The sequence below is a fragment of the Pseudorca crassidens genome, chromosome 2, assembly GCF_039906515.1.
Source record: "Pseudorca crassidens isolate mPseCra1 chromosome 2, mPseCra1.hap1, whole genome shotgun sequence".
NCBI classification, from domain to species: Eukaryota; Metazoa; Chordata; class Mammalia; order Artiodactyla; family Delphinidae; genus Pseudorca; species Pseudorca crassidens.
The window spans coordinates 120472045-120497942 of NC_090297.1; the positions used below are offsets into that span (position 1 = coordinate 120472045).

Sequence of the window (25898 nt, forward strand, 5' to 3'; positions counted from 1 at the left end):
CTGATGGTGTCTGTGGCCCCTTCCTGCTCTGACAAGTCGCTGCTCTGTGGTTTGGTGTTATTGGTCAAATGTAAATTCTCCAGTCTCTTGAAATCCAGTTTTATCCCTCTGGCTACATACCACTTGGTTTGCACAAACATTTACATTTCTCTCCTCACAAATATTCCGTAACACCCAGCAAAACAAACACAAAGCAAAACCAAAACTAAAAACCTGTTCCTCATTTGCTTTGTGATCCATGGAGCTCCCAGGGCAAACTGAGGGCCTGGCACAGTGCTGGGCACACATTAAACACGGGATAAAAGCAGGATTTTTTTTTCCCTTTCCCAGTTCTGGTTCATGTTCGGAAATATTTTAACACTAGGTGACGGCAACAAAGTCCTCATTCACGCTAACTAGAAACCTCTGTGCGCGTTCCTCCATTTTCGCACAAGTGTTTCTTTTCACCCCGTCCTTCTAGAACTCCTCTGCTACGTGCACGGTTGAAGACATTACTGCAGTCCTAACCTTAAAATTTAATAATTAACGAAGACTCCACCTCACCCACCGGGGGCTTTGTGGACTCTCTGTTCAGGCCGTTGTAAAACTACCCATGACCCCATCGAGCAACTCACCAGCCTGTCCAGTTTCCTACGACCCCCTTCGTGTCCGGTCCACATGCTTTCGAGTTTGCACAGCACCGTTAGCTGCCTACACATACAACTTTATACTCTACACTGTCACTTACCTGTGCTCAGTAAACGTCTGCTGAATGCACTACATGAAGGTTCAGGGAGGTAGACTAGGCTCACCCCTGGGGCGGGGGAGAGTCAATCCGCGCCCGACCCTCGCCCCTACCCCGGTCTCCGCCTCGTTCCCCGCCCCGCCGCCCCGGCCCTGCCGCCCGGTCTCCGTCCCGTTACCGGTTGCTGGCTCTAACGCCTTCTCGGTGCCGGAGGCGTCCACCGGATCCACGCCGGCCCCGCCGCGGTAATTGAGCGGCTGAGACACGATGAAGGTGCCAGTGCTCATGGCGGCGACCAGAACAGGCCGGAGAGTGTGGCGAAGCGGAGAGATCCCGGCCGTACCCGCTCGGAGGAACATGGGGGACGGGCGCACTGTCGTGCCCTAGGTTAAGGGGAGGCGGGGAGGGGCTGGGGCCGCTGAAGGGGCGGGGGCCGCGGGAGGGGCGGGGCCGCGGGGAGGCAGAGCTAGCTACGGGCTGAGGGGCGTGGCGCCGCTGGACTAGAGTTAAGGGGCCTCCAGGAAAGGAGCCGGGCCTTCCGGGGCGGAGTTTGCGAGACTTTTGGGGGCCCTCGCTAGGCTCCTCCGCGGTCCAGGTCTGGCCCTCGCTTAGCTGAAAGGATGGGCGAAACACCAGAGACTTAAACACACGCACACGCATGCACGCTTTCTCTCTCTCTCTCTCTCCCTCCCTCCCTTCCTCCGTCTCTCTCTCTCTCTCTCTCTCTCTCTCTCTCATTTTTGCTTTCTTCTTCCAGATCAATATTTGAAACAAGAGTTATCAGGTACATCACTGCATGTAATCATCCCAGGATCTTACTCTCGATTTTTCTGTCTGAAGAAAGCGGAGGATTGGAGTGCTAGTAATTTTACTTTGGGGATTACTTCACTATTAAGCCACCATTTCTTTATTTGTGTAATAATACTTTTAAAAAGTTATTGCCGGGCTTCCCTGGTGGCGCAGTGGTTGAGGGTCCGCCTGCAGATGCAGGGGACGCGGGTTCATGCCCCGGTCCGGGAAGATCCCGCATGCCGCGGAGACTGCGCGTCCGGAGCCTGTGCTCCGCAACGGGAGAGGCCACAGCAGTGAGAGGCCCGCGTACCGCAAAAAAAAAAGAAAAAGTTATTGCCTTTGTTGTACACCTGACACTAACACAACATTGTAAATCAACTATACTCCAATATAAAATAAAAATTAAATTAAAAAAATGTTTAAATGTTATTGTAAAGACCAACGGGAGGACTGTCAAGGAAACATGATATTTTGGAAAGTGCTGGGAGTGGGGGTGGTGGTGGGATGAATTGGGAGATTGGGATTGACATATATACACTAATATGTATAAAATAGACAACTAATAAAATAGACAACTAATAAGAACATGCTGTATAAAAAATAAATAAAATTCAAAAACAAATGCAGTAAATAATTGTGAATAAATTAATACAAGTAAAAAAACAAGATATTTTGATGTGAAGCTGCTTTTTTTTTAAAACATCTTTATTGGAGTATAATTGCTTTACAATGTTGTGTTTGTTTCTGCTGTATAACAAAGTGAATCAGCTACACATATACATATAACCCCATATCCCCTCCCTCTTGCGTCTCCCTCCCACCCTCCCTATCCCACCCCTCTAGGTGGTCACAAAGCACCAAGCTGATCTGAAACTTCTTTTTAAATTCCGAAAGATCTATGTAAATTCTATTAATGACAGCAGCACAAACGGAAACCTAATAACAGGTTATAAAGAGCAAAATCCTCATGAAAAGGCCTGTGGAAAAAAGGCACTCCCAAGGTCCCAGCAGCTAAGGGATCTTACACAAAAGCAGTCTTGTTCATTCTTCATACTGAACTCCCATGCATCTGCAGCAGAGAGTTTCATGAACAGAAATTAATTGCCAATATGCACATTCCATTATTTCCAGCAGGCTTGTTACTCTTCTAGGGGCTGCAGTCTTGCTCAATGTTCTTTCCTTTACCTACCAGCACAATATTAGGGAGGGTGATTTTCACGTTTGAAACAGAAATAAACTACACTGGTCAACTTTTCCAGAACTCTATGTCAATTTGTTAACCCCTGCAATGCTTCTGAGATTTGTAGGTCTTGGTCCTCAAGTGGAAACAGCAACATTCAAACTTAGAACACCTGGGGCCAAACTCCGCTACTACCTTTGTTATTATTGGCCATTGGAAACAGAATTGAAAAATATCATGAGTTGATAACCAGCAATGTAGATTTCCAGGATCACTGGATCAAAGATGGTCATTTGCATGTACAGAGACCACACATCTGAAGGTTTTTACTTGGGGGGTGCAATTCCTACTTACAATGTTCTGCCCCAACAAATGCATTTTGACCTGTCAGATCATGGGTCCTGATGTTTGTTTTAGACATATGGTCGTGATGTCTGTTGCTATAATTCATAGATTATAAAAATGACAAATCTCCACCAAAATATTTAGCTCTTCCCCTTACCTACTGGTGCTTTTATTATTAGTGTTATTAACATATTATTATTTGAAAAACCCAACATGTAGAGAGAGCTTTATAGGTTGCAAAGCCCTTTCACATTTATCTCCTCACATAATGCTCATAATAACCCTGTAAAAGAAAAGGAGACTAGTACATTGAGTGAGGAGCTCATATAGGGCACTCTCATAAATATCTTAGTGGTAATTCAGCAAGTCAGGTTTTATCATCCTTTGTGTAGATGAGGCAACTAGCTCAGAAAGGTTGTAGATCTCCCCGCCTGGAGGACCTGGGATGGGAATCCAGGTCTGTGCAAATCCAAAGCACATTTCTTCTCACTACACCAGGTCCAGATGTTGTCCCCATGAAGGTTGCCATCAAAATTCTCTCTTAATTGGGTAGTCATTTATCAAAGAAAAGGGGGATTTTGAAACCCAGGAAGCTGGCCCTGGGGAAAAGATTTAAAGAACCTGTAAACTTCCTGGGAGGAGCTTCTTAGCAATACTCCCAAAGCAGCTGAGAAGCCACAGAGGGTGTTGGCCAGTTGTGATCGGGTTGAAAATTTAAAGAGACAGGCACACACCGAGTGAGACGAGTGCACCTCCTGAGATGGATGCACGAGGGACAGCACAGGTGAAGGGATAAAGAGGAGTGGGAGGAGTGGAATCGTTGCTAAAGGAGGAGGAGAAGCTGAGAGAAACTGCCTACCTCACAATTTGCTTAAAGCCAAGCCTGGGTGCCACTAAAGCCACCTCCATATCCAAATTTCCTTCCCCAGAGAACTGGAGGTGAAGAAGAAAAGCAACTAGATCCTCTTCCCCCATCTCCAGGATTCCCAAAGGAGGGAGCCCTTGGGAACCCATTTGGGGTCCCTCACTCCCCTCTCACCCCCATGTCATCCAGCTGCCAGGCTGTTGCTTTGGCTTAGTTTCATCATTAGCGGTACTCCATGCTTTGATACATCCACCAGGAGGAAAAGAAAATGTCTTTAGGGAGTAGCCAGCTCTTACTCCATCTTCTAGAACTACATTAAAAATAAACAGTCATACAACTTTTTTTCCTGGATACAATAATACATCTATTACACTTTTCTTTCAATGAGGAACCAGAAAACCATCCACACAAAAAGAGGAAAAAAATTATTCAGAATCCTTTTCCTGCCCATATTTACAGGGACTTTCTCTTATAATAGTTTACAGATTGAATTCCATTTTAAGCCTTGAGAATGCACACATTCTTCACATATAGAATATAATTGTCTTGGGACTTCCCTGGTGGCACAGTGGTTAAGAATCCACCTGCCAATGCAGGAGACACAGGTTCGAGCCCTGGTCCGAGAAGATCCCACATGCCACGGAGCAACTAAGCCTGTGCGCCACAACTACTGAGCCCGCGTGCCACAACTACTGAAGCCCGCGCGCCTAGAGCCGGTGCTCCACAACAAGAGAAGCCACCACGATGATAAGATCATGCATTGCAACGAAGACCCAACGCAGCCAAAAATAAAATAAAGAAATTAAAAGAAATTAAAGACTCAAAGATTTAAAAAAAAAGTTCTCTCTGTGATAAGCCATAATGGAAAATATGAAAAAGAACATATATTTGTATAACTGAATCACTTTGCTGTACAGCAGAAATTAACACATTGTAAATCAACTATACTTCAGTAAAATAAGTTTGAAAAATAAAAATTACAAAAAGCAATTTTGAAATTAAAAAACATCATCTCTTAGTAGACTTACGTTTATCCTCTTCCATATTCATTTGTGACAGGTGAACAATTTCCTGATTTAATAATTTAAAATTTTCTTCTAAGATTCACAAAGTCACATTAATATGTACCATTCAGATGGTGAAACAGGAATGTGGGGAAGTTTTTTAAAGAGAGGGAAAAGAGACAGTGATAGTCACTTAAATGATACTCCCTGGGAACCCCAGCTTGCCTTACATGAAGACATTTTGCATAAAGGGTAACAAGTCCAGACAGGATTCCAGCTCAGCAGTCTTATACTGTAGACCCAATGGAGTCAGCCTACTGGATGCTCTAGTGGAAAGAGCATGGACCCTGGGGCCTAAGGCTCTTCCTGGTTCTGCCACTTGCTGTGATCTTGGACACATCACAACATTTCAGAACCTGATCTGTCACATAGAAAATCAGGACAATAAAAAGATATCCTATCTACCTTATAGGACTGCTGTGTTTGAAGATCAAATGCTCTCAATATGCGAGGCATAATGTCAATTGCTTTATATAATCCATCCAAAACACTATGAGGGAAAAATCCATGTCGCTGATGTGATGTAGGTTGTCGCTGATGTAATTTGTAGGTTAATCTAAAAAGTTAATTACAGAATCATGAAAAAATTTTGTATGTACTTCAGACACTTCTAACTTATAACAAATATATACCTATTCACTTCTGATGTAGGGTCAAGGCTTTTTCCCTGAATATGAGCCTAGTTTTTTGGGTCTCGCTTTTCTTTTAATAAATTTATTTATTTTTGGCTGCTTTGGGTCTTCGTTGCTGCGCGCAGGCTTTCTCTAGTTGCGGCGAGCGGGGGCTACTCTTCGTTGTGGTGCGTGGGCTTCTCGTTGCGGTGGCTTCTCTTGTTGCAGAGCATGGGCCCCAGGCATGCGGGCTTCAGTAGTTGTGGCTTGTGGGCTCTAGGGCTCAGGCTCAGTAGTTGTGGCGCACGGGCTTAGTTGCTCCGCGGCACGTGGGATCTTCCCAGACCAGGGCTCAAACCCGTGTCCCCTACGTTGGCAGGCGGATTCTTAACCACTGCGCCACCAGCGAAGTCCCTTTTTTCTTTTTTTGTATACACTAAACCCATAATAAGTGTTCAAAGAACCCTTTATTTTATTTTCCATGCATAGTTTATAGCAATAAAACAACAGAATCAAACATGTGCAACTCAAAGATTTCAAAGACTGCAAGAATTTAAACAGAGTTTTAAAAATTTATTTATTTAATCTTATTTTTTGGCCATGCCGCGCAGCATGTGGGATCACAGTTCCACAACCAGGGATTGAACCCGCGTGCCCTGCAGTGCAAGCATGGAGTCTTAACCACTGGACCGCCAGGGAAGTCCCTAAACAGAACTTGTGATGATGAAAATTCCATGTTTTGTGGCAATGCTTTCCTAAAGTAAAATGTTGTGGGTTTTTTTTTGTGGTATGCAGCCTCTCACTGTTGTGGCCTCTCCCGTTGCGGAGCACAGGCTCCGGACGCACAGGCTCAGCGGCCATGGCTCACGGGCCCAGCCGCTCCGCGGTATGTGGGATCCTCCCGGACCAGGGCACTAACCCGCGTCCCCTGCATCAACAGGCGGACTCTCAACCACTGCGCCACCAGGGAAGCCCTAAAATAAAATGTTTTTAAGACGAAAATGTATCACCTCTGATTTCCAGTTTTGGTTTCTTTAAAGTGAAGTATGAACTAAAACACTAAGAATGAATATGAGTACTGAATCTTTCTAAACTTTTATTACTTTTTTCAGTCTCTGTTATTTTACCCATATGTAAGTCAAAGCAATTATTTTTAGCAATTTGCTTTTATTGAGTCATTCCAAACCATTCAAATTAGTTTTCATAGACACAATTCTCTTTTTTGCATTCATATTTCATTAATTTACACAATACTTAGTGTACATAATTAAAATTAACAAGTAAAACAAGTAACGTTATACAATTCCCTGGTAAGAGCTAAAGTGCATACGTGCGGCTGAGAGTGTCCAGTGTGCTGTGGGCAGCAGGCAGCAGGGTTTTCAGAGGGAACTAAGAGAATCTAGCTGAAGACTCAGATGAGTGATGTTGGATATGACAGTTTTAACTGGAGTGTTCATCCCATTTTCCAGACGAGGCCATTGAGGCTTAGACAGTTAAAGAGATTTGCCCATTTTTAATAAATGACTCATACGAAAAGCTCAAACAGATATAGGGAAAAGAAACCTAACACATAAAGGTCAGAGAAAACCTTTAGGAGGAGGAGATGCTTGAGTTGAGTTGAGAAGGAAACATGAGAAAATCAGGCAAATAAGAGAAAGAATATTTCAGGCAGAGAAAACAAAGGTAATAAAGTCGAAAAATGTGAAAAATGCAGAATTTAAAAAATAAATTGCTTGACTAGATCCTAGGATGTATGCGAGACAGGGATGGGAGAAGGGTAGATCCTAGGGGTGGGAGAGGCTGGAGATCCAGACTAGGATGATTTTCTATGCTAAATAGTCTACATTTACTTACAGGTTACTGGGAGCCGGTGGACAACTTTCCTTGGAGGAGCAACACAAGTAGATTTATATTTTAGAAAGATTATTGACTTTACAGGATGGATGATGAGCCAGGAGAGACCAGAGTAAAGGAGACTACCTGGGAGGCTACTTCAGGGAAATTTAGGGGACAGAGATGAGGACATGAATGAGAAATTCAAAAAAGAAACTATTCCACATAATCTGAAATTTCAGTAATCTGACTGTATACCTGGAGTGGGATGTATTTTAAAGAACCTCCCCCCACTCTCCCCCCAAAAAAACTTCAATTATTTTCAGTAATTATATTGTTGGTAGTAATGTTGGTATTGATATTCTGGGACTTTGGGGTGGATATTGTGGGATTATGCTAAAGACTAAGTATATGATATTCCATCATTTCTGGCAATGAAAACTGGAATTCTTAGCATGAGAATTAAGAGAGACACAGGTTAAAGAAATTAAGGAAAAACTCTGTAGCTCGGAATTTAAGAGGGGCATAGAGTACTGGTATAAACGCATGATGCATTTTACCTTAAAACAACAACAAAACGTATTCCCTATCTTAGTCCACAAAAAGCGCCTAGAAACCTACTAACCCAGTCTCAACGAGCATCTTTATGCTCTGACTGCAGTCTCCAGATACCATTCCCCAGTAAAAATAATCAGGCCTCCTTGAAGAAAGTGTTGCCTTCTGCTCAGGCAGGAAATATGAGGTGGCCCTGGAACATCTTGTCATATCACTTAGCAAGGATGCCACCAATGAAAACTAGGGTCATGTCAAACAGTCCCAGGAGCCAGCTTAAAGAGCCTCTCGCTGGCCAAAAATAGGACAATTTGAGCATCCGCAAGAAAAATAACTTCAGTGAACTGAAATGAATCAAGTATGTTTAAACCTATGAACTGCTAATCACACACATTGTTCACCCCTGGAGCATTAGAGTGAACAGCTCATTATTTTGAAAACCAGATAATCATGCATTTAGTCTGCCTTTCCTATAAAATTTAACACTGGGTAACCAAACGGTATATGAAGGGATGCTTCTACCTATAGAGGTACTTTTACCTAATAAATGAAGAGATAGTAGAGTATCATAATTTTTCAATCCCTAATTATTAGTAATTAGTGATTAGCAAAAGCTAACATTACAAAAAGAGACAAGCAACAGTGTGTAAAACAGGCATGCAATCAGCAAATTTCAAACTGAGGGAAACCCTACAGGGGAAATAATGCAGTTTCTTCAACAAATAAATTACAAGGGGGGAAAAGAAAGAGAGATAGTGCAGAACTAAAATGTGAGTGGACTGCAAACCAGCCAACATCAGTGTCACCCTGGAATTTGTTAGAAGTGCAAGTTCTCAAGCTACACTGCAGTCTTATCAGAAACTCTGCAGTAGGGCCCAGCAGTCTGTGTTTTAAGGCTTCTAGGTGATTCTGATGTATTCTAGTTTGAGAACCACGATAATAGATTAGAAGAGATTTACAACGCTTGTCAACCAACTGATTCAAAAAAACTGTAAAAAATTTTGACATCTATAGACAATTATCCTATCACGGAATTGTCAATTTTTTAAAGTGTGAAAATGGTACTGAGACATATATAGAGATATAGATATTCTTTAAAGCCCTGAAACGTTTATGAGTAAAAGATACAATGCCTAGGATTTGCTTTAGAATAATATAAGAGGAATAGAAGAACACGTAGACAGAAGATTGGCCATTAATTAATTGCTGAAGATGAATAATCAGTATCTGGGTGTTCTTTATACATTTTTTTAACTTTCATTTATTTTTGAGGTTTTTCCCCATTCTAAAAAGCTTTAAAACTCAAAGCAAGAAGTAAATTCAAAGAAAATAAAAGACTGTAACTTAAGCAGAATTAATCCAAAAAAGGAGAAAGTATATGGTGCTTTTACTTGTATTGAAGGGCAGGACTGAAATACACAATATAAGTTTAAGTTATGTTGAAAAAACCCTACTACACACTAGCCTGTGACAAAATGATTTTGATTTGGATGTAAGGGAAAATTCTGGATGCTCATCAACCCACTGATGTCATTTTAAATTACTAGACAAACTGAAGAGAATAATTTTCAAATGAGAGAAGAGGAACCACAATCTGGTCAAAGGCATATGAGTACACTCGTTTGCTTTCCAGGTTTCAAACTGGCTTAGATTTTGAAGTCTTATCTGTTAATAAATTTAGGTTTACCTGAATTTTTAAAAAGTTTACTACTAAGTATATTATGAGCACAACCTGAGTAGCCTAAGGTAAATATTAATAATGCTTGATTTTTTTTTTTTTTAACTAGGAAGGGGACAATCTACCCTTTACATAAGCAAAGTAGCCAAATCACGTGTTTTGAGAGCTGTTCAGAGGCTTCTCTGGCTTGAAATGTCATCTCCACTAATTCAGTGATGGTCTGGATTTAGAGTCATCCAAATGACTAGTCTTGAAAATTTTTCAGGGCAAGTAAATTAAAAAGCTAACTGTGAGGCTACAGTAGCCCTTAGTATCTCCTTGAGTTTACATTCTTGTGATGTGATAGCTCTGCTTCCTCTGCATACATCCCTGCTATTGTGTCCTTTTAGGAATAGGGTGAATAGATGTTCTCTCTCCTCCTTCCTTCTCCTTTTTTACTTCTCCCTCTTATTTACCCTCTTCCACTGAAATATACTTTATGAAAACCTCAACATCCATTAGAAATCTGATTAGAAAGCACCAGCTTCAAAACCTAAGAGGGCTGATGGGAGGATGAACTATATATTTTCACTTTACAAGGTAATAGCAGAATTTTGAGTGTGGTTTCTTCTCTTTTTATGCTTTATTTTAGATATTCCATCATTTTCTCATCATTGTTATCATGATCATCATTTCCTTCTTTATCACCCTTTTAATTATTATTTTGCCTGGAACAGTTAATGACATGGAGAAAAGACCATTAGAAGTTATCACTATCCATTATCAGGCATCTTTTCTGATAAAGGTAACCTTGCAATAGAGATTTCTGTTCCATTTCATCTGCTTTCAATGAGCTCCTGCTGTGCTCCCTCCCACCCACGTGATGGCTTTGAGGAAACAAGAACAACCACCAAAAAAGACAAAGCCTCAACTTTAGAGCTCATATACTCTAGCTGAGGAGATAAGGGAAAGAGATGGGAAGAGACTCACCACATGCTATATTGGGATGTTATAATACAACATAGCATTTGAGAGCCTGGACTACATGGCTTTAAACTGCTTGGGTTCGAATCCTAACTCTGCCACTCACTAGCTAAGGGATGCTGAGCAAGTTACTTAACCTCTCTTGCCTCAGTTTCTTCATCTGTTAAATGAGGGCAAGAACAGTAATTACTTTGTGGGGTTGTCTCGAGATAATGCTTAAACTAGATAATCCATAAAATATTTAAATTTATCCATATATTTTATCAATTTCTGTGTTGACCATCGATTCTTCGATCCCACACCTTCCCCCTGGTATTCTTCCCCGTCCCTGAAATATACCCTTTAATAATTCAACTATCTTGGATTTTGTAGCTCTGAAAATATTTTCCCCAGTTTTGCTCCCAAACTTCTGGTTTAGCTGTACATAAAATTCTAGGTTGATAATTATTTTCCCCAGCTTTCAAAATATTATCCCACTGTCTTCTGGACTTGATGCCATTGAAAAGTTTGCTGTTGGTTTAACAGTTGTTACTTTGCAAATAATGTACCTTTCTCACTGGTAGAATACATGCATCTAAGGACACTACTGATAAAAGTAAACATTTAGTACTAGAGTTATCACTCCACATAAGATTTCTAATTCCATGGATTCGGGGGCGGGGGGGGGGGGAGATCATGGTATAAACATCCCCTCATCCTTTACAAAGGAGCAGGGCAGGAACCGAAGGCCACTGTGACTACAAGGAAGGTCTGCAAGATTAACCACAAATAACCATAACCTTGCCTCCAGGGGAGGACTGAGTGCCTTCCCAAGAATCCAACAGATTGTACTAGGGTATGAAGGAAACTGCTGAGGACCCTCATTTTTATACTCCCGTGAGTTATTACCTTCCTTTCCTCTCATGCTTTAGAATTCCTATAACAGGGCAACTCTGTATTTTGAGCATATGAAGCAAGTATGATAAAATATTACATTTAAACATTGCCCCAGGGTAGGGGGGGACGGGCGAGAAAAAACAAAAACAGCATTGCCCCTTCCTCGCCAATGTTTTCCCTTATGTTCAGATTACTAAAAATATGTATCTAGAAATATGGCAAAACAAAACACGTCTCTCCTTGTAGATGAAATAGCTAAAATTTTGGCCTCTTTTATTGATCTCAGGTCATATATTTGGGTTGAAAAAAACACACAACAAATTGTTCCAAATAAGAGTTACATAAACTAAATTTTTCTTCCAGATCTCTAAATGCTCATAGAGAGCCAACTTCCATGGTACATGGCACACAGCACATACTTGAAAGTTGATCCCACAGAAATATTTGTGTAAGCAAAATAAGAATTTGTTTCTCATTACATAAACATCACCTGTGCTTATCTAATCAAAACACTTGTTTAAAAAAAATTAATCTGTGACCAAAAGCACTATCATGTTTGTTGAGTGCCATTCTCATTCGAATCATATCCAAAAAAACCTAGAAATAACTCAAAATTAGAAAGTGGCCCAAGTGCTAAGGCTGCCTATGGCTCTTGCTACAAAATAGTTGCCGGTCTTATTTGAGTGTCTAAAAAGAATGACAGGAATTATAGGGTTCTTCTTAAATTCAAGAGAACTTTCCAGAAGGAGGTGGAGGGCCAAGAAATCCACCTGCCTGCTTGGTGGCGGCTCGTGAAGGGGCAAGGCCAAGGATCTTCTGGATGTTCTGTGAAGGAAACAGAATAAAAATTGGGTTTTAATGAGATATAGAGAAAAGTATTTAACATAGATCTCATATAAACAGAAACCTTACAAATAAAAAGTACTAATATGACCTAAAACAGGACGATTACTACTTATTTTGTAAAAGGCCTACAATGTTATAGAGATCACAGAACAGTAAAAGGCCTCTTCCCTCATAGGATCTTGGTCTACTAACCAAAGAAGCTGATTTTTTCAAGTGGAAAATCATAAAAAGAGGTAATCTTTTATTTCAACACAAAGTACATTCATTAGCTATTTCGTGTAGGAAGGCTTCTTCTCTGAGTATGGGGCTTATAGCTGGATTTAGTCATTATTGCACCGTCTGAAGCTGAAACTGAAATATTCAGTATCAGCTGGAACTGAAATATTCGGTATCAATGTCTTCAAAGAAGTGAGAGAAATCAGAATTTTGCAAAGTAATCTAAGTTCAGAATCCTCCTAGGTTTCTACACAACCCCTCATCTTTTCAGCTGTCTCACTTAAATCTAATTCAGTAGTTTTTTTTTTAGAAACTCAACTTTATGAAACTAGTTCTCATAGAAAAGACTATTTTATACTCAGATTTCATCAGTTAGTATAACATTAAATTAAATAACATAAATGCAACAATGAGTAAAACTAGCATAAACAGTTTAGGGATAAACACAATTGGCTCTTGGAAGGCAATGACTCAACTGGTGGGAGCAGACAGGTGGAGGAGTTCTAAAGAGCACAGGAGTGGACAGTGTGATGTGGGGATAAGGTGGTTTGCTTTAAAGAGGGAGGGAAGGGGTTCATGAATGTGGAGAGGGTAAATAAGGTCAGTTAAGATATTGTACAGCACCTGTAAGTGGGAAAAACCTTAAAGATCATCTAATTATTTTTGCTCAAGTCTTTCATTTTATATTTGAGAAATTCCAATTAAAACTTGGAAGAGTAGGATGGCCTGTCCAAAATTACAAAGTTAAATGAAGAACAGAGTTAGAATTAAAACCCATGTTTTTGGACTCTTAATCTAATGGGTTTTCTTACATAGTACCTCCTCTATTAAAGTTCTGTTCTTCAGAACCAAATCTAACCCAGGGTAGGCAGGTTAGCTTATATGCATTCATTCATTCAACAGTTACTGAGTACCTAATGTGCATAAGGCACTATGAGAATATCTATATCTAGGCTCCTCTGAAGTATACACTCCCTAATACTTTATCATTAAGAATAATTGCTACTGAGAGGGCAGACAGCAGAAGCAAGAAGAACTACAGTTCTGCAGCCTGTGGAAGAAAAACCACATTCACAAAAAGATAGACAAAATGAAAAGGCAGAGGACTTTGTACCAGATGAAGGAACAAGATAAAACCCCAGAAAAACAACTAAATGAAGTGGAGATAGGCAACCTTCCAGAAAAAGAATTCAGAATAATGATAGTGAAGATGATCCAGGACCTCAGAAAAAGAATGGAGGCAAAGATCGAGAAGATGCAAGAAATGTTTAACAAAGACCTAGAAGAATTAAAGAACAAACACCTAGAAGAATTAAAGACAAAAAAACAGAGATGAACAATAAATAACTGAAATGAAAAATACACTAGAAGGAATCAATAGCAGAATAACTGAGGCAGAAGAATGGATAAGTGACCTGGAAGATAGAATGGTGGAATTCACTGCCACAGAACAGAATAAAGAAAAAAGAATGGAAAGAAATGAAGACAGCCTAAGAGACCTCTGGGACAACATTAAACACAACATTCGCATTATAGGGGTCCCAGAAGGAGAAGAGAGAGAGAAAGGACCCGAGAAAATACCTGAAGAGATATAGTTGAAAACTTCCCTAACATGGGAAAGGAAATAGCCACCCAAGTCCAGGAAGCGCAAAGAGCCCCAGGCAGGATAAGCCCAAGGAGAAACACGCTGAGACACATAGTAATAATACTGACAAAAATTAAAGACAAAGAAAAATTACTGAAAGCAACAAGGGAAAAACAACAAATAACATACAAGGGAACTCCCATAAGGTTAACAGCTGATTTCTCAGCACAAACTCTACAAGCCAGAAGGGAGTGGCATGATATATTTAAAGTGATGAAAGGGAAGAACCTACAACCAAGATTACTCTACCCAGCAAGGATCTCATTCAGATTCTATGGAGAAATCAAAAGCTTTACAGGCAAGAAAAAGCTAAGAGAATTCAGCAACATGAAACCAGCCCTACAACAAATGTTAAAGGAACTTCTTTAGGTAGGAAACACAAGAGAGGAAAAGGACCACAAAAACAAACCCATAACAATTAAGAAAATGGTAATAGGAACATACATATCAATAATTACCTTAAACGTGAACGGATTAAATGCTCCAACCAAAAGACACAGGCTCGCTGAATGGATACAAAAACAAGACCCATATATATGCTGTCTACAACAGACCCACTTCAGACCTAGGGACACATACAGACTGAAAGTGACGGAATGGAAAAAAATATTCCATGCAAATGGAAATCAAAATAAAGCTGGAGTAGCAATACTCATTATCAGATAAAATAGACTTTAAAATAAAGAATGCTACAAGAGACAAGGAAGGACACAACATAATGATCAAGGGGTCAATCCAAGAAGATATAACAATTATAAATATATATGCACCCAACATAGGGGCACCTCAATACATAAGGCAACTGCTAACAGCTCTAAAAGAGGAAATCGACAGTAACACAATAATAGCGGGGGACTTTAACACCTCACTTCACCAATGGACAGACCACCCAGACAGAAAATTAATAAGGAAACACAAGCTTTAAATGACACAATAGACCTGATAGATTTTATAAGACATTCCATCCAGAAACAGCAGATTACACTTTCTTCTCAAGGGCACATGGAACAGTTCTTCTCCAGGAGAGATCACAACTTGGGTCACAAATCAAGCCTCAGTAAATTTAAGAAAATTGAAATCACATGAAGCATCTTTTCTGACCACAGTACTATGAGACTAGAAATCAATTACAGGGAAAAAAACATAAAAAACACAAACACAGGGAGGCTAAACAATATGTTACTAAATAACCAAGAGATCACTGAGGAAATCAAAGAGGAAATCAAAAAACACCTAGAGACAAATGACAATGAAAACACAACGATCCAAAACCTATGGGATGCAGCAAAAGCAGTTCTAAGAGGGAAGTTTATAGCAATACAAGCCTTCCTCAAGAAACAAGAAAAATCTCAAATAAACAATCTAACCTTACACCTAAAGGAACTCGAGAAAGAAGAACAAACAAAACCCAATGTTAGTAGAAGGAAAGAATTCATAAAGATGAGAGCAGAAATAAATGAAATAGAAACAAAGAAAACAATAGCAAAGATCAATAAAACTAAAAGCTGGTTCTTTGAGAAGATAAACAAAATTGATAAACCTTTAGCCAGACTCATCAAGAAAAAGAGGGAGAGGACTCAAATCAATAAAATTAGAAATGAAAAAGGAGAAGTTACAACAGACACCACAGAAAAACAAAGCATCATGAGAGACTACTACAAGCAACTCTATGCCAATAAAATGGACAACCTGGAAGAAATGGAGAAATTCTTAGAAAGGTATAACCTTCCAAGACTGAACCAGGAAGAAATAGAAAATATGAACAGACCAATCACAAGTAATGAAACTGAAACTGTGATTAAAAATATTCCAACAAAGTCCAGGACCAGATGACTTCACAGATGAATTCTATCAAACATTTAGAGAAGAGCTAACACCTATCCTTCTCAAACTCCTCCACAATATTGCGGAGGAAGGAACACTCCCAAACTCATTCTATGAGGCCACCATCACCCTGATACCAAAACCAGACAAAGATACTACAAAAAAAGAAAATTACAGACCAATATCACTGATGATAAATCCAATATCACTGATGATAATCCATGATGAAAAATCCTCAACAAAATACTAGCAAACAGAATCCAACAACACATTAAAAGGATCATACACCATGATAAAGTGGGATTTATCCCAGGGATGCAAGGATTCTTCAATATATGCAAATCAATCAATGCGATACACATTAACAAACTGAAGAATAAAAACCATGTGATCATCTCAATAGATGCAGAAAAAGCTTTTGACAAAATTCAACACCCATTTATGATAAAAATTCTCCAGAAAGTGGGTATAGAGGGAACCTACTTCAACATAATAAAGGCCATATAGGACAAACCGAAGGATATACAATGGAGAAAGACAGTCTTCAATAAGTGGTGCTGGGAAACCTGGACAGCTACATGGAAAAGAATGAAATTAGAACACTCCCTAACACCATACACAAAAATAAACTCAAAATGGATTAGAGACCTAAATGTAAGACTGGACACTATAAAACTCTCAGAGGAAAATATAAGAAGAACACTCTTTGACATAAATCACAGCAAGATCTTTTTTGATCCACCTCCTAGAGTAATGGAAATAAAAACAAAAATAAACAAATGGGATCTAATGAAACTTCAAAGCTTTTGCACAGCAAAGGAAACTACAAACAAGATGGAAAGACAACCCTCAGGATGGGAGAAAATATTTTCAAACAAAGCAACAGACAAAGAATTAATCTCCAAAATATATAAACAGTTCATGCAGCTCAATATTAAAAAAACAAAGAACCCAATCCAAAAATGGGCAAAAGACCTAAATAGACATTTCTCCAAAGAAGACATGCAGATGGCCAAGAAGCACATGAAAAGCTGCTCAACCTCACTAATTATTAGAGCAATACAAGTCAAAACTACAATGAGGTATCACCTCACACCAGTTAGAATGGGCATCATCAGAAAATCTACAAACAACAAATGCTGGAGAGGGTGTGGAGAAAAGGGAACCCTCTTGCACTGTTGGTGGGAATGTAAATCGATATAGTCACTATGGCAAACAGTATGGAGGTTCCTTAAAAAACTGAAAGTAGAACTACCATAGGACCCAGCAATCCCACTACTGGGCATATACCCAGAGGAAACCATAATTCAAAAAGACACATGCACCCCAGTGTTCACTGCAGCACTATTTCCAATAGCCAGGTCATGGAAGCAACCTAAATGCCCACTGACAGACAAATGGATAAAGAAGATGTGGTACATATACTCAATGGAATATTACTCAGCCATAAAAAGGAATTAAACTGGGTCATTTGTAGAGACATGGATGGATCTAGAGACTGTCATACAGAGTAAAGTAAGTCAGAAAGAGAAAAACAAATACCATATATTAACGCATATATGTGGAACCTAGAAAAATGGTACAGATGAACCAGTCTGCAGGGCAGAAATAGAGACAGAGATGTAGGGGACAAACGTATGGACACCAAGCGGGGAAAGCGGCGGGGGGTGGTGGTGGTGTGATGAATAGGGAGATTGGTATTGACATATATACACTAATATGTATAAAATAGATAACTAATAAGAACCTGCTGTATTAAAAAATAAATAAAATAAAATTTAAATATTCAAAAAAAGAATAATTGTTACTGATGTGTTTATATTTGAGATAACACTGTCAGAATATCACATAATATTTAAATATGAAGACACAACTTCAAGAACTCATTTAAATTATATTTGCCATAAAATACTTCATTCATTCATTCAATCACTCACAATACTATAGACCATGCTGTACTTTAAAAAGAAATCTAAAAACAGGTTATGAAGAAAAATCACTCATTAGTAGGTTACTTCCCCTTAGTAAAGCTGGAGAATGTCTGTATTTCTTTCATAATAAAAATAGCTCCTTCATGCTCCCCTCTAAAAATCCACTACACAAAGCAATAAGAAGACCAAATGATAGAATGTCACTAAATTTCCAACTTCTTTTATTTATTTATTTTAAAAATATATTTATTTATTTATTGGCTGCATTGGGTCTTTGTTGCTGTGTGGGGCTTTCTTTAGTTGCGAAGAGCAGGGGTTAGTCTTCATTGCGGTGCGCGGGCTTCTCCGAGCGCAGGCTCAGTATTTGTGGCACACAGGTTTAGTTGCTCCGCAGCATGTGGGATTTCCCCAGACCAGGGCTCGAACCCATGTCCCCTGCATTGGCAGGTGGATTCTTAACCACTGCGCCACCAGGGAAGTGCCTCCTTGAAAACTCTTAAGTCAGTGGTGAATCATATAATCACTAACATACCAGAACATGAAAAAAATAAGTAATAGATAAAAACCAGACTCACAAATACTTACGTGAATTAGTAATGTCATAAAATTGCCTTAGTATAGGTTTAAAATTTAATCTTTGTTTAATCTGCCTCCACTCTGAATGATTAGTATAACAGAAATAATTTTAAATGTACTTCTATACCCTCATATTTGATAATGATTTCTTTAGAAGTGAAGTTGCAGGTGGGGAAAATTAACCTTTTTATTTCAAAAGAAACATAAGTTCCATGAGGGCAAGGACCATAAGTATATGTCAGTTTTTTTTTTTATAACTGTATACTAAGCATCCAGCACAGAGCCTGATACACATATGTGTTCACTTTTGTTGAATGAATAAATGAACAGAGGACTCTATCAAGGGATTATTATTAATGTGATAGTAAGTTCTCTTATAGATAGGGGAAAAAAATATTGAAGCAGATAGATACCCTTAATTCAACCTAATATTATACCTCCATCATAATAAGGGGGCATGATATAGAAAGTTAGCAGTTTTCTTTTTTGTTTTCAGTAGTTGTTCTTAGGGTGACACCTTTTTTTAAACCAGTTAGCACACTCCTACCCTTGGGGTATTGTCACGAAGGGACTGGAGCTAGCTGATTTAATCACACTACCACTCTCAGTAAAGGAAGTGGATTCTGGTTAATACCGTAGAGATGTTATTAACTGACATATGTAAATATCATAATCTTTCACAAATATAAGGTGTTTAAAACAAATTCCAGAAACCTGGTGATAGAACTATCTACTCACTTCAGCAATTAAAACCGTTGACACTTTAAGGACATGAATAACAGAAATGTTTCTCATTCCCGTAGATGCTATATTCTAATTTACTACAAGAAGACTTCCCCATTAAAACAAGCAAGGCCACCCTACCATTGCTGGAGGTAACGAATAAAATACATTTTGTTTTTACACATTCAGCATAAACATTAACCCTGAGTGAATGAAATTATGGTTTTCACTTACTGAAACAAAAGCATGAGAAATTACTTGTATTCTTTTAAAAATGGTCTCAAACAGGTGGCAAACTGAAGCCTTAAGATAACAGTACTGGGTAAAATGATGAGTAGCTGTGGAAAACAGTATGTTGATTCCTCAAAAAATTAAACATAGAATTGCAGTATGACCAGCAATTCTACTTCTGGGTATATATGCAAAAAGAAGGGAAAACAGGAATTCAGACATTTATACACCTGTGTCCACAGCAGCATTACTCACAACAGCCAAAAGGTAGAAGCAATCCAATTGTCCTTTGACAGATGAATAAACAAAATGTGGTATATACATACAATTGAATGTCTATTCACCCTTAAAAAGGAAAGAAATTCTGACACATGCTACAACATGGATGAACCTTTAAAACATGCCAGTTACAAAAGGACATAAGTATGATTCTACTTATATGAGGTCAAATTCACAAATATGAACAATCAAGTTCACAGAGACAGAAAGTAGAATGGTTGTTGCCAGGGACTGAGGGGAGAGGGTAATGAAGATTTAGTGTTTAATGGGCAGAGATTTTCGGTTTGGGAATATGAAAAAGTTCTAGAGATGGATAGTGGTGATGGTCATATGACAACGTACAATGTACTTAATGTCACAGAACTGTACAGTTAAAAATGGTTAAAGCAGCATATTTTATGTTATGTCTATTTTACCACAATAAACAAGAAAGATTAAAAGCACTGGAATTACTGAATATAGGAAACCAGAAAGTAGCTTCTGGACATAAGAGAGCATTGCCTTGAGGATTCCTCAGGAAAACTGCTACGAGGGGTGGTCACACTGACAAGTTTAAACCTTGGCACTCTATAGGTATGACACATATATTTTGACCCACTCCTCCATATTCTTTTACTCTAGGGGTTCAGATCACAATGCTTAGCCCACTCTATGACACCTGCGCATTGCAAAACCCTAATTATCTACACAAGGTGTGAAGAAAGGAGGAGTGTCCCCAGCCAAACACTTGCACTGGGATCTGAACAGACTTTCAAATTTCAAAGAGGAATTTAGACAGGCACTCCAGAGAAAATATTAATAGTAGGCTGCTGACAGGGCTTCGTGCTATTCATATACACACTAGATTCAAGAATAATCATTAACCTTACTGCATTCTTTTGACCCTCCGGCTCCTCAGTCTTTGAAAACAAGGGATAGGCAACCTTTGATCTCAAATGAATCCATGTTTTCCCTAATAAAAATCACATAATAGTTGGCAAAGTACAAGAGCAAAGAATAAATAAGGTACACCAGTGTCAACTCCAAATGCATCGAACCATGACTTAATGAAACCAAAATGTACTAGAAGAAAACAAGGATGAATTTCTTTATTTATTTATTAATTTATTTATTTATTAATTTCTTTATAACTTTAGTTAAAGACCAAAAAAGGAAAAGAAAAACAAAAAAAAACAACTAAAAACCTCCAGCAAACAAAATTTTGCATGGCAAAAACCATACTAAGTAAAACAAACACGAATGACAATTCGTAAAAATTACTAGTAACTTAGATCACAGAGAGGGCTAACCTCCCTAAGAGCTAAAAATTAAGAAAAAGACCAACAACCCAATAGCGAAATAGGCAAAAAGCATACACGGTGTCTCGCCTACCAAAGAAAGAAAAAAAATACATGAATAGTTCTTAGACAAACAGAGATGCTCAATCCAAATAAGCAAATTAAAACTACGATGAGAGAGCAATTCTTATCTGTTAGATTGGTAAAAACCCCAAAGTTGGACAATTCCTACTGGAGGTTGGGGGCAACATGAATTTTCCCACATTGTTTTAGGGAGTAAAAAGTGGTATAACCCCAATTTTCCAAGTTTATATTTGGGTGTAGTATCTACTGTTTGTTTCACACCTGCCTTTTAGGTGCACACTACACTTTAAGGTATATACAGGAAATTCAGAAATCACTAGAAGCCCACGCACCACAATGAACAGTAGCCCCCGCTCGGTGCAACTAGAGAAAGCCCATGTGCAGCAACAAAGACCCAACACAGCCAAAAAAAATTTTTTTAATATATATATTTATTAATTAATTAATTTTTAAAAAAGAATGGCTTCATTGAGGGAATCATAATACAATCTCTAATCTGAAAGCCTCATATTTTATGACGGATCATTTCACATGCATCTACAGAGTCAACTATTATGCAATGTAAGATCTTAAAAAACAAATACAACAACAAAACAAAACATAGAAAGAGAAAGGGAATAAGAGAAAGGAATTTTAATTCAAAGAAAGAAGCATATATTCCATAGTAACACTTCAAATACTAAAGTATTTCAGACTGGAAATAAGTTCATAATCCTCCTGTTAGTATACATACTAACAACCAATGAGGAACAGAATAAGAAACTATTGGCAGCTAATAAAAATGATAAAAGTAGGTCATTTTAGTGATTTTTCAAAGATTTTTAATATCTCAGAATACCTATACTAGAGCTCTATATACTTTTCTCTTATTAATATCAGTGCATAGACTCGGACAAGCGGAAATTAAAAGTATGAATATATATCTTCCTTGGCTGAAAACAAACACACTGAATTTTTGTGTGTTTTTTTTGCTGCTCCTTCTCTCCCCACCCAACACCTTTCACCTTTTTTTTGTATTCTCAGGAGTTAGCATGGCTGGTCTACTGTCCGTTTTTTAAAAATTAATTAATTAATTAATTAATGGCTGCATTAGGTCCTCATTGCTGCGCACGGGCTTTCTCTAGTTGCGGCTAGCGGGGGCTACTCTTCATTGTGGCGCGCAGGCTTCTCACTGTGGCGGCTTCTCTTGTTGCGGAGCACAGGCTCTAGGCGCATGGGCTTCAGTAGTTGTGGCTCGCGGGCTGTAGAGCGCAGGCTCAGTAGTTGTGGCACATGGGCTTAGTTGCTCAGTAGTTGTGGCACATGGGCTTAGGATCTTCCCGGACCAGGGCTCGAACCCGTGTCCCCTGCATTGGCAGGCAAATTCCTAACCACTGCGCCACCAGGGAAGCCCCTGACTGTTTTTATAAATAAAGTTTTGATGGAACACAGCCACATTCATTCATTTACATATTGTCTAGGACTGTTTTCATACTATAATGGCAGAATTAAGTTGTTGTGACAGAGACTGTATGGTCTGAAAAGTAAATACAAAAGTATTTATCATCTAGACCAGCAGTCCCCAACCTTTCTGGCACCAAGGACTGGTTTCATGGAATACAAATTTTTCCATGGACGGGCAGCGGGGAGATGGTTCAAGCAGTAATGTGAGCGATGGGGAGCAGCAGATGAAGCTTCGCTCGCTTGCCTGCAGCTCACTTCCTGCTGCGCGGCCCAGTTCCTAACATGCCGTACCAGTCCGCAGCCCGGGGGTTGGGGACCCCTGATCTAGACCATTACATGGTGGTCAGCAAACCTAAGAAGTTTGCTGACCACCACGATAAATGACCATGGCATTCCTGATAAAATTAATTGCTACACATACACCTCACCAGACTTTCTGAAATAACTGAAAGGAGTTTAAAGACCAGCTTGAGCTGAACTTTCTCAATGATCATTCTTAACATTTATTTCACTAAAAAAAAAACCTTTACAGTTCAGATGGTGATTTCTAGGTAACAATGTCCAGGTAGCAGTGCAAATGGTGCATCTAAAATAACTATTGTGAGGGAGTTCCCTGGTGGCCTAGTGGTTAGGATTCCGGGTTTTCACTGCCATGACCTGAGTTCAATCCTTGGTCAGAGAACTGAGATCCTGCAAAGCCGCGAGGCTGGCCCCAAAAAAACAAACCCCCAAACACAAAAAAACCACAAAACTGTCGTGAGCCATCACAAATAAAGTAGTAACATCTGCATGTAATTAAAATAGAATTGTTCTTTGTTGCTTAAAGTAGCATGTATACATCATTTTTTATTAATATTTTGACCTTAGCTATAATTTTAATATTTCATACTTAAATAATCAAATTTAAGAGCAATATTCTAGTTATCAATGACCCCTGTTAAACCAACAAAGAGATCCATGTTGTCGCTGTCTTGGCTTTCACCTCGGATAAGCCAAAATGCTAAAGCATGTCAAAAGATGTAGTATACACCTCGGCTACACAAGAATACCACTTCCTGGTGGAGATACCCACTTAAGTGCCTCACAAACACCTCAAACAGCATGTTTTCTAACCAACCTACTTCTCTTTCTTCTACTCCCATCCTCCATTTGGTCACCAAAGCCATAATGTTGAAGTTACCTTAGTTTCTCCTTTCTCACATTAAATCAATCACTAAGTTCTGCTAGTTTACCTCTATATATTTTTCAACTTTGTCCTCTCCTTTTCAACCCTCCCATCACTGTAAGTTTAGAACATAGTGATTTTTTGCTAGACTACTGTGATAATCTTCTGAGATTTCTGCATCTGGTCATATATCTACCCTTCAGAATGCAGCAAGTGTCAGAAAATGATTCCAGGAAGCCTGGAAACTTGGTTGCATTTAATATGCAACAGAAAAAGGTGGGAGACATCCAGATAGAAGGAAGAGCATTCACAAAAAATGAGTCTGGGTAAGCGGAACATGGAAACTGTCAGGCAAGTCAGAATGGCTGGAGTGTTGGATGAGGTGAGAGATGAGGGAAGGAAAGTATTAAGTGGTAAGATCATGAAGATCTTTGTGACCTTCAAACTATTATTCCATTTCCTATTGATTCCCACATGCCAGACAAATCAAAAAACCTGCTGCCACAGACAATATTCAGAGGAAGAAGAAGAAAAATAACTCTGAATCATTTATGTAACAATCATTGAAAGAATCATGTTCATACTTATTGCATGTGCCAACCTCCCCACTATAATGCCTGCTGAGTGGCAGTATGTTCAAAAACTGAATAATGCCTTGAAATATGAAGAGTTCTGGAGCCAGAGACTTTAATTAACCTCTCTCACTTTTTAAAGTCCCATCTCAAAAGCCGCTTCATTCTTTCAACCTTTTTGCCTGAATCGTCTGCCACTAATTGAATGTTATGTCTCTCTTCCAGGCTCTCACAACCTTATATGTATCTCTTAGCTCTCACTCTTTTTCACTATGAATGTCTGACCATCATGTTGCTTGAATGTAAATTCTACAAGCCAGACTTTATCTCAACTGTGACTAACTTCAAGTCACCAAATTATTTGTTTATTTGTGTTTCTGAAGTGCCAAAAGGCACTGGTGTATAATAAAGAAGAAATGATAGTGGGAAGACAAAACCTACTCTTTACTTTCCTACCTTTAGATAGTTGCAATAAAGAAGAAACTTGAGAGCTCTAAAAATGGGATGTGGAAACCATGTTTGATTTTATGGCTACTTCCCATCCCTAAGGATCAGTAATCTAGACCTACATACATTTAAAACAGTTTTAGATGATACTCGAATTCTAAAACAAGCAACTGAAAGATCTCAGTAGCAACAGGTAGACACTTCCAGTATTACAGAAGTAGACACTAATTTAGGGTGTGACAGCAAGGAAGGATATACATATTAAATAGTGGATGTTGTCACTTACCTGTCGAATTGACATGGTACAGAGAATATACAGGAAGATGAAGGAACAGTCTGTGGTATCATCCCCCAGCAGATTTCGATGAGACAGTCCTTGGATGTAGGAAAGGGGGGTGAAAGGGAGCTTTGCCACCACTCTACCATCAAATCTAAAAAGGACAAAACAAAGAACTGTTATTTTTGGAAGACTGACAAGCTTCTTAGTTCCAGAGAAGAATCTGGGACAGAAATAGAACTCTAAGTCCCTTGATCTCTAAAAAACAAAGAAAGGATGATATTCTAAAAAGAGACTTGAAATATAAGGATGTAAGGAAGGGCGCCTAGATTTTTCCCATCAATCTTTTTCTAAACTAGTGATTCTTAATTTTTTCACTATCAGGATCCTTTAACACTCTGAAAAATTATTGAGGACCCTAAAGAGGTTTTATTTAGAGGTTATATCTATCAATATTACTGTTTTATAAATTAAAACAGAAAATTTAAACCATTTATCAAATCATTTAAAAGGTAGCAATATTCAGTATGTTAACACAAATATTTTTATGGAAAATATATGTTCCATACAGAAAAAGAATTTAGTGAGAAGAAAGGCTTTTTTACCCCCAATCTCTTTAATGTTTTATTTAATAGAAAAATGTTGGATTCTCATAGCTGCTTCATTACTCAGGCTGTTGCAATATTACACACCCTATGAAGCCTCTGGAAAATTCCACTGTACATTCATGAGAGAAGGAGAGTGAAGAAGGCAAATAACATCTTAGAATTATTACAACAATAATTTTCACCTCAAGGACCTCCTAAAAGTCTCAGAGACCTCCAGGGATCCCCAGACCACACTTTGAGAACCACGGTTCTAAACAATGACACCAATAAG

General features: G+C 38.9%; 2 protein-coding genes across 5 annotated transcripts in view; both read right to left on the minus strand.

Annotated features, from left to right (window-relative positions):
• ALDH9A1 (aldehyde dehydrogenase 9 family member A1) overlaps window positions 1-1138 on the minus strand; it is a 28536-nt gene extending 27398 nt beyond the window's left edge. For 2 of the 3 annotated variants that reach the window (XM_067728501.1, XM_067728502.1), the window contains exon 1: window positions 903-1138. In XM_067728501.1, the coding sequence (XP_067584602.1) occupies window positions 903-1083 (181 nt within the window). In that variant the 5' untranslated portion in view covers window positions 1084-1138. The remainder of the gene's footprint in view (window positions 1-902) is intronic. The other variant, XM_067728500.1, reaches the window with a different exon arrangement.
• A 10592-nt stretch (window positions 1139-11730) lies between these two features.
• TMCO1 (transmembrane and coiled-coil domains 1) overlaps window positions 11731-25898 on the minus strand; it is a 46342-nt gene continuing 32174 nt past the window's right edge. For both annotated transcript variants that reach the window (XM_067728509.1, XM_067728508.1), the window contains 2 exons: window positions 25029-25173; window positions 11731-12308 (listed from right to left, as the gene is read on the minus strand). In XM_067728509.1, coding sequence (XP_067584610.1) covers window positions 12210-12308; window positions 25029-25173 — 244 coding nt within the window. In that variant the 3' untranslated portion in view covers window positions 11731-12209. The remainder of the gene's footprint in view (window positions 12309-25028; window positions 25174-25898) is intronic.